At 49.6% G+C, this 12,297-nt stretch overlaps 1 protein-coding gene across 4 annotated transcripts in view; it reads left to right on the forward strand.

The window, feature by feature from the left end:
* CCZ1 (CCZ1 vacuolar protein trafficking and biogenesis associated) overlaps positions 1–12,297 on the forward strand; it is a 302,840-nt gene that overhangs the window by 104,723 nt on the left and 185,820 nt on the right. For 3 of the 4 annotated variants that reach the window (XM_086940736.1, XM_086940735.1, XM_086940734.1), the window contains 2 exons: positions 8,539–8,636; positions 8,737–8,830. In XM_086940736.1, the coding sequence (XP_086796862.1) occupies positions 8,539–8,636; positions 8,737–8,830 (192 nt within the window). The remainder of the gene's footprint in view (positions 1–8,538; positions 8,637–8,736; positions 8,831–12,297) is intronic. The other variant, XM_086940737.1, reaches the window with a different exon arrangement.

The following is a 12,297-nucleotide window of genomic DNA, read 5'->3' on the forward strand; positions in this document are numbered from 1 at the left end:
TTGGCACGCCATAGTCGTCGTGGGTTCCAGGAGCCCCTCTTTCCAATGCTTTTGTATGGCAGCAACTACTGCCGCGTGTAGGAGAAAGCCCCCAGCGGGCAGCCCGAACTGGTCCCGGAGCACTTCGAACGGCGCCAAAGCCCCATCTATGTACAAGTCGCCCACCACCTGCAGTCCCGCCTCCTCCCAATCCAGCAACGGGGACCAATCTCCTCCGTGCGGCAATGCCGTCAACATCCCAATCGGGATCTCCGGGGCATAGGGCCGCGATGCCCTCGCTCTCCGAAGGCTCCGTTGCCAGCACAGCCGGAGCGTCCGCTCTTCCATGGTGAGGGCCCGTAACTCGAGCCGCTGCTGCATAATGATGTAGGACAGCACGTGGCGTTGCATTCCCCGATCCCGGTCCTCCTCCGGGCCCCGGAACACCCTGGCTACGTTCTGTGTAAGGACCTGCAACTGCGCTGCAAGATAATACAGCTCAAGGTCGGGCACAGCCATGCCCCCTTCCAGCTTGGGGCGAAGTAGCGTGCTCAGGGCTACTCTACGGCGGCCATGCCCCCAAAGAAAGCCAATTATCATTGACCGCAGTTCTCTAAACACCCCCTGGGGAATCCAGACAGGCAGCGTTCGGAAATAATAGAGGAAGCGGGGGAGCGCCACCATTTTCAACAGTGCTATCCTGCCCAGGACCGACAGCGGGAGGGTTGACCAGAAAGACAAGCTGCCCCGCAGCGCCCGGACACAGCGGCCGATGTTGCCCTCCAATAGGTCCGCAGCCGCGTGGTAAATGCGGACACCCAAATAGGTGATGCAAGTGGGTTCCCATACTACACCCAAATCGCTGCTAGGGGCTGGCGATCCCGCTCGCAGCGGAAACACACAAGTCTTCGCCCAATTGACCTTAAGGCCCGACAGCCGGCCGAACTCAGACAGCAGGTCCATCGCTCCAACCAATGCCCCCGAGGTGTCAGCTAGGTACAGGAGCAAGTCGTCCGCGTATAGCGATATATAATGCCACTGCCCGTCACTAACTATCCCCGCGTATCGGTCACCTGACCTCGCTTGGACCGCCAAGGGTTCCATCGCCAGGGCAAACAATAGGGGGGAGAGAGAACATCCCTGTCGTGTTCCCCTGCCCACTGGATACGCCGCAGACACCAGGCTACCCAATCGTACTCTCGCCGTCGCCGAGGTATATAAGACCCTCGTCCACCTCCGAAACCCCTCGCCCATGCCAACCTCTCTAGCACTCCATCCAGGAAAGGCCATTCCAAGCTATCAAAGGCCTTCTCGATGTCCACGGACAGAACCGCCGGTGCTCCCTCCCTGTCCAAGATGGCGTCCTTCCCACCAGGCGGCGGATATTCAGCGCCGTGCTCCTCGTGGGTATAAACCCGGCCTGATCCCTGTGTACCAGACCCGTCATGTGCGGGGCCAGCCTGGTGGCCAGGATTCGGCTCAGGATCTTATAATCCACCGTCAGCATGGACAGCGGGCGATAAGACCTCACATCCGCGGCATCCCGGCCAGGTTTGAGGAGCGGTACAATCAAGGCCTCCCGCATGGACCCAGGCAATGCCCCCGTCTCGAAGGCTTCCGTGTACACCACCAGCAGCCTGGGCGCCAAGCTGTCCACATATTGTTGATAGAATTCAATTGGCAGTCCGTCCACCCCGGGCGTCTTGTTGCGGGCCATATGTTTGATGGCCGCCCGTATTTCCGTGAGCGTGATCGGGCTACCCAGCTCCCTCACATCTTCCTCGTCCAGAACCGGGAGCTGCCTCTCCCCCAGGTATTCCGCGATGTCCTGAACCCCCACTCCCAGCTGACTCCTGTACAGTTCCTCATAATACCCCCTAAATCGTTCCAGCACCGCTGCCTGGGAGTACACCATCTCTCCCTGCGCATTATTAATGCCGAGAATCGGGCAGCCCCTAAGTTCCGGGTTAGCTAATCTGGCCAAGAGGGTACCCACCTTGTCCCTTTCTGCGTGTGCCCTGATGATGTACTGCCTATAGTCATAGCACCTCAAACGTTCCGTCTCGGTGGCAACCACTTCCTTCGCCTCCAACAACTGGGCCTGTAGACCTGGCCTAGCCGGCCTGCGGCGCTCCAAGTCCCTCAAAGTTTCTTCCGCTTTCATTAGGTCATTCAGCACAGTCGCACGAGCATTCGAGAACCTACCCAAACACACCCCTCTCACCACCACTTTCATCGCATCCCATTCAATAGACCTACTCGCAGCCGTGCCCTCATTCACTCCGAAATAACTATCTATGCCTTGCCGAACCGCATCGCTGAACACAGAGTCCTCTAGCGTCTCCGGCCGAAGCCGCCATGTTGGTATCACTGAGCGCTCTCTCTGCCACTGAATGTGCACTAATAGGGGGTTATGATCGGATATAGTCCTAGCCAGGTACTCCGCATGGGTAATCAATGGGGCCAGGGAGACCCCGCAAAGCACCGAATCGATCCTGACATGTAGATCATGGAGAGCGGAATAAAAGGAATAATCCCTGGCTCCCCTGTGCCGCTCCCTCCAGACATCCAGCAACCCCCATCGTTCCTGCCAGTCCTTCCTGTGCGCGGCCAGCCTGCGCACCGGAGAGTCCACTAGGGGGGGATGGGACCTATCCAGAGCAACATCCGTAATTGAGTTGAAGTCCCCCCCTAACACTATCGGACCCGCCAGGAAAGAGGCCAAGGACCCCGAGAGACTATCAAAGTATCGGCCCTGGTCAGTGTTCGGTGCATAGACACAGCAGAGAACCACATCCCGTCCATATAACCTCCCCTCCACCACCACATACCTGCCATCCGGATCTACTACTTGATTCAGCACCTGAAAGGGTATCCCCGCCCTCACCCAGATCAACACCCCCCTGGCATACGCTGAGTAAGTGGTGCCAAACACCTGCCCCCGCCATCTTTTCTGCCAGGCAGCGCACTCTTTTTTGGTGAGATGAGTCTCCTGGAGCATAGCAATCTGAACCCCCCTGCGTACCAGATATGCATGTACTTTGTGACGTTTCACCATGGTCCGCAGCCCCCGGACATTCCACGTTAGGCATTTCAAGTTAGGTAATGTCCCCATTCCAACTTCGTACAGTCCGAATCAAAACACAAAGGTCCATGGCCCCCCCATTGCAGTTGCCCCCCCCGAACATTCCCAAAACTGAAACACTTCCCAAACCCCACTCCCCAGGACAGAGCACACAAACCCAGTGGCCGCCCCCATCCAAACCTTGAACCAACTTCTCACACTCTTACTCTGTGGTCTCCACCACAGTCGACCTTAAGGGCCCAAGGGGGGTGAGTCGCCGCCGACCCCAGCTAGCGGAGCCCGCACCCCGCACCTTCATCCCCCTCCAACGCACACAGCTCCCCCTCCCGGCAACCCGCCCTCCATCAACAGGATATCACCCTACCATGAAGTCCCGATCTAGTCCCAGTTCTACCTCAGCCGCAGAAAATACCATCCGATGTCTGTGGGGTCACTATCGGCCCCTTCGAACTTTCCGCTTCTGAAAGTTCCTCTCCTGTTCTGCTGCCTTCCCCTCCCGAGTCCGTTTCTGCCCGTTCACTGTTCTGTTGCGATCCTGTAATGGCCGCCGTCGCTGCGAGCGCATCCCTCTTCTCCGCCGCCATTTGAGCCTCCCGTTTCTCCCGCTGGCGCCTGTTGCGGGATCTGATGCGTTGTGACTGCCTCACCCGGGGCTGCTTGGGTTGGTCTCGCCTACTTTGGTGTGATTTGTCCGTCCCCGCTCTATATGACTCGAGCCATTGCCAAACTTCGTCCGGAGTCTGGAAGAAGTGCGTAGTACCGTCCATAATGATCCGCAACTTGGCTGGGTAGAGCAAGGAGTACTGGATGCCTTCCTCCCTGAGCTCCTTCTTCACAGCAAGGAACGATGCCCTGTTCTTCTGGACCGCTTGAGTGTAATCCGGAAAGATCGTTACCTTACTGTTCTCCACCCCATATGGGCCTGACATCCTGGCCCGCTGGATGAGAAGATCCCGGTCCTTGTAGTGGAGGAGCCGCACCACCATCGGCCGGGGGGGGCGGCCAAGCCCCGGGTGGCGAGCAGGCACCCGGTGAGCTCGCTCCAGAGTGAAAAAAGGAGTAAGCCCCTCCGGTGCCACCACAGTGCGGAACCAGTTCTCCATGTAGGCCACCGCATCCTCCCCCTCAATCCGTTCCGGCAGGCCTACGACCCGCACGTTGTTCCGTCTATTGCGGCCTTCTGCATCCTCCGCCCTCCGTTCCAGTGAGTCCAGTCGGGCCAAAATGTCCGTGATCCTGTGCTCCGCGGTCACCACCGATGGCTTCAGGTCCAGCAACAGCTGGTCATGGTCCTTGACCCTGTCTGCCAGCTTCGCGTGATCCGCGCGTAGCAGCCCCAGGCCCGTGGCCACTTGGGCAATGTCATTGTGCAATGCTTCCTTAGTGGAGGTGATCGCATCAAGGATGGCATCCAAACGCCGGTTCAGCCGCTGTTCCTGGTCAAGCTCCGGGGAGGGACTCTCACTCAGCTGAGTTGATGTCGCCGAGTCCCCCTTGCGACTCCCGGGCATCGGCCCTCCGATCGCCGCCATGCCAGGGTGCTGCGTCACAAGTCCTGTCGCCCGTTTTGCGATTACGCCCGTGGGTCCGTGCCGGTCACCGGGCACCAGGCAGCGCAATGTCCCCGCCGACGTTCTCAGGAACAATGGCCAGGTGGACGGGCTCCATTCCGCCACCCCCCTCCGGCCTGAGGGGGGAAGGATAAGTCTCAGAGCGGTGGCCAACGAGGGTCCCCTGGCTCCTGGGTGAATCAGGTCAGCGTCCCCTGGTCTCAGGACACAGCACCGCCAATCCTAGTGCCTCGGGCAGCCAAGTGCAGGATCTCGTGCCACTCGGCGACAACTTGGTTCAGGGCCGAAGTTCGGGACCGTCCGACCTCCTCGCCGCCATTTTCTTCTCACCCTCAGCAACACCTCGGCCGCCTCTTCACTCGATCTTCTCGGGGCCAGCAGTCCCCCAGCGACTCTCCGATTGCGCCCAGCTGTCCCCATACACATCAGAGGGCAGGAACGTCGTCTTCGGGTCGCCTAGGGTCCCGAAAACAGGAGAATTAGCGGGATTCCGCGCGGAGCTGCGAGCTCACGCCGCCATCCCGATCGGCGTCCAAGCCACGCCCCGTGTCCTCTGGTATGATGACAGGTAAACTGCAGTTTAGAAGGAACTCTTAGGAATTGTATTTGAGGGTCTTTGTACTTTTTTTTTTTTTTTTGGTCTGGTTTGGACTACAGTTTGTGGACAGGAGCAACCTTGAAAATTGCTTCAAGCTTGTTGACTTGCACTAATTCTTAAGCTTCCACCTATATGCTGGCGGTGCTGGAGTAGCACAAGCACTGGGCTTAATGTGATTAAAGCCTGTTAACTTGTGTAGCCTCACACCTACACCGTACTTGGACGTCCCTTGTTCTCCCTTGCTCCTTTCTGTTGCAGCCAAAACGACATCACCTCACACCTCTCTGGTCTTTCTGCATTGCAAAGCTCCACTGGTCTATCACTGAAATCAACCGCTCTGAATGCTCTGGAAGCTGCTATAGCTGGACAGGACCACCATGGTCCGTGTGTGAGGGAGCTGGGCATGTCTCCATGACTCTGTGTGTAGCATCCGGGCACGAAGTATGAGCTGGCTTTGCAGCAGCTACAGTTAATGTCTCTGCGCAACGGCTCGTGAAACAACTTGCACACCACCAATCAGCATGTGCACCTCAGCAGTAGAAGCAAACAAAAGTGCAAATTACAACATATTTTTAAAACCATTGCAAATGAAAATATTTTTGGGGAGGTTTCATTTCCCCAATTTATGTTTAGTTGGCTGTAACAATGTCGGTGTTTTTAGGTCTTGCCAGCGAGACTTATTGTCAGCGTGCTGCCTCCCAAGGGAGACAGATGGGGCACGCGCAGATTCTGGTGTGTGAACGTGCTTCCCATGAACAGACCGGGGCACGCGCAGATTCTGGTGTGTGAACGCGCTTCCCATGAGCAGGTTGTGCGCGTTAATTAGATTTGAGTGCTCCTCTCCGGAAGACGTGCTGCACGTGAATTACAGTTAAGTGGTCCTGTCCGGGAGACTTCCTATAATTTAGCGGTAAGAGGCGCCTGTCGGCATGCTTGTTTTAAAAGTCCCCCAGTCCCTACACCCATGGGCCCACTTATGCAGCCTTCGTGCGAAGCACCATGCTCACCACACCACGACCTGGCCAACCAAACGCACGGGAGCGTGCTATCACAGCCAGGAATAGGAGCAAAACCTTCCAGCCAGGCACACGGGGGCCTTGTCCTTCACTCCCCATTTGCATAGACATTGCGCCCCTCACCATGCTCGCGGCTCCTCTGCTTTCAGCGTTGCACGAACCAAGCAGCAGCAAACCGTTTCTCACAGTGTGAGCCACTTAAGACGACCTGGTGTCCACAGAGACCGCCCCCCCCCAGGGGCAGGCAAGGACCAATCACAGACAGGGCGCGCTATCCCAAGTGTGTGCTTAAACGGGAGTGTGTGGGCGGAGCGCCGCGAGCCTTGTGGAAGCCAGGTGCCAGGAGTTACCCAGAAATAGAAAATAAGGTGGACTACACTTTTTTGCAGTTTTATATAGCATGTACTTGACTCGAAGGTATCAAAGCGCTTTTCGTGAGCACCAGTTGCATTACAAACTGACATTCATTTTTAGACACAGGGAAATTGAGTGGTTTTCCCATAATAAATGGATGTTTGAGCCTCCCGCCAGACTCTAACTTTGCAGGGAAGGCTCGGCATTCCTTGCAGTTCGGGACGGCGTGGTGGGCAGAAAAGGAGGCACGGGCAGTGTTCTCTTCTGCTCTGCTGCTGGTAGCTGCCCCTCTCTTTCTTCTGCGTATTCCCTCTCTTTATGACTAGCTCTTCCTCACTTACTCACTGAAAACTGTGATTTCAAGAAATAGTTCTCGCCCTCTCTTTCCCCCTTTCCTTTATTTTTTGTTCCCCTGTGAAATGGCTCCAAAATTTAACAAGCATTTGCAATGCACTATGTCTCGCATTTACGCGAGTTTGAGCTATTGGTAATATAAATGACAATGCATTTTATGTATGTGTTAAAAAACAAAAACAAAAAAAAGGCATTTTCATTTACAATGTCAATATCTCAAACTAGCGTAAATGCGAGACCTATTGCATTGCAAATGCTTGTTTTTTTCCTGTCACCCTGTTTCTTCAGAAGGTGGCTGCTTGAGTTTAAATTTGCAGGTGTTGATCTAAGAAAGAAAAGGCCCTAATACTAAAAGCCTCAAGGGTCAAAATAATATTTCCTGTGCTATAGCTGCATCTCGAATATGATAACCGTTCAAGCATAATTTTCAGACCAAAGAAATGTGACAGAAAAAAACGTGCTTCTTCTATAGCATTGCTCTGAAAAACTCTTACATGACATCGGAATTAATGATGCATTTCTCAGGAGTAATTTACTTTGGTATATTAGAAGGTTTTTGTGCAGTGACATGTACCATTTAGATAGAATGTTCTTGCTGTGGAGTGTATGAATCTTAACAGTTCCTCCGAGTGGAGTGTGCCCTTAAGGGAAAGGATCTAGGATCCACTGTCAACCAAACCACTGAGCACAAGCCTTATTCCTTCTCCTTTTGTGTGTTTTTGATTTAAGAATTGTATGATTGTCCTAATTTATCTGGTATCTTACTCCAGAATTGTCTTCTTGATTCCCTTCCCTGTCATTCTCTACTGCATGCCTTCCAAAATGTGGCTTTTCCCATTGGCCGATGCCGTTGGCGTGTGGGTATTCCGACTTCTCCCAATGCATGTTTGTGATTGTAGTCCATGTTGGATTGGTGGGGGAATGTTACCCCTTCCATAGTTGGGATGGTGTAGGTGTCTTTGTCAGAGGGCCCTAGTATGGGCGGAAGGATTTAGCCAAAGATCTTAGGATGTTCCAAGTCCGTGATGGGATTCTTTGGTGATATTGATGCCTAGCTACAGGTTAGTCTGCTTGTGTAATATCATGTTGACAAGAATTATAAGTACACAGACAGGAAGAGCTAACATTGGAGTTGTTACTGGAATGGAAAGGTGGAGAGAGTTAGCTTGGGGAGTTACGCTAAGCAATAGCAAAGGCAAGGCAAAATAAATATTTGCAAGTTCTTTCAATAACTATAATTTTTGAATGCCACAATTGGAAGGGGACTCCTAGGAGAAGGACATAGCTATTCAAGTATCTAGATGAAATATATATTTACAGAATTTGGAAAACCGTCTCAGTTGTGCCTTAATATGCTCTTGTAAATGCAAGATACTCAATAATCCAAATCTTAATTTAATAGTGTTCTCCTTTGGATGAAACTGTGCTGAACTTAATCGCACTGAAATCGAGATCCGTGACGTGAAAGTGCAAAACATATGGCAGACTCCACTCATTTAGATTACATTTTGGTTTGCAGTGTAACCATGTTTGGAAAAAAGATGCATCCTGTGTGCCTTACTTGATCTTTTATATTATTAGGAGGAGAAGAAAATTCTATTCTATCATCCAAACGAGGTTGAAAAGAATGAAAAAATACGAAATGTTGGCTTATGTGAAGCAATAATACAGTTCACTAGGTAGGACATTGAAAACAAATTTCAGACTATATATTTTGGTGGCAATCTCATGGTTTCTTTGTAAATAAGTTAATTTTGTTCCCTTTTTGTACTTCTTTAGGACTTTCAGCCCATTGAAGCCGGCACAGTCCTTGCATACACAAAAAAATCGGCAGTTCTTCCATGAGCCTGAAGCCAGTTTTTGGATGGTTATGGTACTGTGGTTCATGATATAAATCACATAAATGTGTATGAGGCCTAGGAACATCAGTTAAAATGAGTGATTGATAATTTTATTTTGCCACGTGTTTATCTTCCATGTCAGGAATGTATAATAACTTAAGGAAATGAAGTAGACACCATTTGCACACATCACCACCTGTCTTCAGTTTTGTTATGTTTGCAGTTACTTCATTGGCATTCATATTAACTTTGCTTTGTTACTGTTTACACTGCACCTTGTCACTGCAGAGTCCCTTTCTTTTTTTGCTACAATACCAACCATATTACTATTTGTTATTGTGAAATGTGATGAAAGATGAACGTTGCCTTTATGATATGTAGATTCCCGCCTTTGGATTGGTCTTCCCTGATGCTTTACATCATGTTGTTTATTAATTTAAAAAAACAGTTTTGTTGAATTTGGTCCAAGGTTAGACATCTTGAGCGGGAAAATTCTGAAATAGTAGATTTTAGGTATTTTATGTAAAGGACTGTAAATGTTACTGTATATCAAAAGAAACTACTATGTAAGCCTTTTTTTCTTTTAAAATGTAGTTTATCACGTGTTGAAGAGCAAGAATGAGACGCATTATAAATGTTAACAATGAGATCTATAATTATGGCCATTCATATAAGGCGTATCATAAATGATTGTCTGCAGGTTTATGAATAATATTCACGGTATTTGCCCAAATCCATTAGATTATTTTAACATCCTTGGAGGGAAGAAAAACTGTGTTCTCTCTGCTGCTGATTCTTAACTGTGACTTGAAGGTACTGGGTCAGGCTCTTTTCCCATTAGATTAACTCAACAAGTGAGTATAATATCTTAGAAAATTCTAGCTCTATCTGGTTATTGGTGGTTTAAACTTGTAGATATGCAAGTTCACACAAACGGTATTGTTGGGTCAATTCCCACAAGCTTATTCAATGTTCCCTAGTTCTCCACTTTGTCAGTTTTGCAATCTGGATTCATCGTGAGTGATAGTAGCATCCACACTTCACTGTGCTGATTAGCGGGAGAGCCAGGGAAAGAGGAGTACAAAATGAAAGAGCAACACAGACACTCAATATCAGCACACTGCCAGTTTCCTCCGCTGGGCTTAATCGTCTCTGTAGGAGCATTGATATCTGTTGACGCGCTCAGTATTTTACACTTTCTGTAATGAAATGAAACTCAGTATTCTTTCTGAGCTTCAATGTTGTGAAATAACTTTTTGTGGTTCTACGTGTGTTCGTTGTACCAGGTTAATAATGTACTTGTCTCACAAAAACAGCTATGTGCCTATGTGATTCTGTTGACGTTTTTTAAGAGAACACTTTGGACAAGTTAATGAATTCAAAATCCAATCAGAACACTGCTTCTGAGAATAATCTAGTGCAATGAGTTTGTAATACTAAGAGATGACTCCCGGTGTAAAGCAAAGTGCGAAATAGAATTTGATATCCTTACAGAGGACTCATGAAACTACAAATTGCAAAATTTAGTTTGTAATCCCAACAGATCGCTCCTAGTGAAAAAAACAAAGTGCAAGTCTCTATAACATTTGAAAGTTTGGTGCGTGAATACTCTCTAGTATCAATGATGCCTTTAGTTGACTTCTCAGATTAACAGTTTACAAGTATTCTAGCTTTAAACAGCAAGTTCCAGCTGCAGCAAATATCTATCACGATTGTCTATGAAAGACGCTCTGAACCTTGAGGAACGTTTATTGTAGGCATTCAAGATGACCTCCACTATTGACAAGTCTTGTGAGCATCCGGTGGTTCCATAAGGTATGGATTCCTTTTTGTCTTTACTAGAGTGCTTAGCATAATGTGGAGATGTGAGGCTATTGTCCAGACAGCTCCCACACTCCCCATCATCTTCTGCTCCTGAAGATATGCAAGTTAAGGTGCTTCAGAGTAGCACTTCAAATGGGGCCAGCGTGCATTGTCAAAGGTAAGTATGCCCCTCACCCTGACACACTGGGTTTGAAACACTTGGGGCTGATTCTAGCTGTTGTACAGAATGGTGTTGCAAAATGTGCTCTCATTAAATAGCGGGTGTGCACTTTGTACCCAGTTCCATATTCGATTCCTCAGGATGAGACATTACATGCAAATTACTCATTAATTTACCCTTTCTGAGTTGCCCAAACTGATATTTTGCACTGTTTGCTCACAGGAGTTACAAACTCTTGTGTCATGCCAATATGGATCTGGCTTGTAATCCTATTTTGAAAGCAAATGGGAGTTTGTGCACAAAACGATATTAGCATCTCTGCTGCAATCAGGACAACAGTTTTTAGACTTAATTTTCCCTAAGTAACTCTGTGATATTTTTTTTTTCCTGAAGCATTTCCAATATTTTGATGTAATCTGGTATTTACCATTGCTATATTAAAATGTTTTCCTTATCGCTTTTTAGGTCTCGCCTGGTTTTAGCAGCGCGCATGCGCTGTTCTCGCCATGCAAGCCTTCTTGGAATCAATACGGTTTACGCAGTTAACTTTCGTCTCCGGCCGTAATTTTCATTGGTGTTCGTCATTTGACGTCACCAATTATGCTAAACGGGGTGTACTGACTGTTCAGGAGGCTTTTTAGTCCCTCCTGGTTTCCACCCTGTTCACTTTTGGCCCCACCCACCGGGACTGGATTTTTTAAAGGCGGATTTACACGCTCTCCTATAAAGGACAGTAAGGACTTTTCATTTACAGCGCCGGCCGCATGCTCGTAATGGCCGCTCGGACAGCCTCTCCTGCTTCAGCCCCCTACCCCTCATTGTTTTATATTATTTAATCGCACAAGCACGGTCCGTTTCAGCCACGTTTGTGTATTTAATTAATTATTTAATTAAAAATTAAGCAACTGAAACAAGGCAAGAGGCGTTACCCGTTTGGCCAAAAGTAGTCACTGTAATTTCACTGTGAAATTGCAAATAGCGCCTTAAAAAAAAGTCAGCCGGTGATGTTTTTGATAAATTGTTTACCTAAACCAACGTGTTCGGAATTAATGCATCTGTGTCTTGGGCTGGGAGAGGCAGTCTTGCACTTAGAGGTCGTAGATGGGTAGGCAGCGCCCTTGCCTTCAGGGACAGGTTTGCACAGCAGGAGGTGGCAATGTCTCACCGCCCTGACCACTTATCCACCCATCCCGGGACACTTTTTTTGGGGCACAGCAGGTGCGGTGAAGTGCAGGAATGTGGTTCCACCAGCTCCCGAAAGTGAGGGGTGAAGGCAGCGTCTTCCCGCTCTGTGCCTCTGGAGGAGGGGTGGACGGCAGACCCACACGAGGAAACCAGCTGAAGTGTGAAAGAAGTAGCACAGCCATCCCTCGTCTGCTAAAGATCTGCTAAGGTAGCCCCACCGCCATGGGACACCTTAAACCATCCATGGCATATTAGCCAATACTTACGGATTTATTTTAGCAAATGCTGCAAGTGAAACTACAATTCCCTGAATGGAACACGCTGAGTGCT

Source organism: Lissotriton vulgaris, chromosome 10 (assembly GCF_964263255.1).
Source record: "Lissotriton vulgaris chromosome 10, aLisVul1.2, whole genome shotgun sequence".
NCBI lineage: Eukaryota > Metazoa > Chordata > Amphibia > Caudata > Salamandridae > Lissotriton > Lissotriton vulgaris.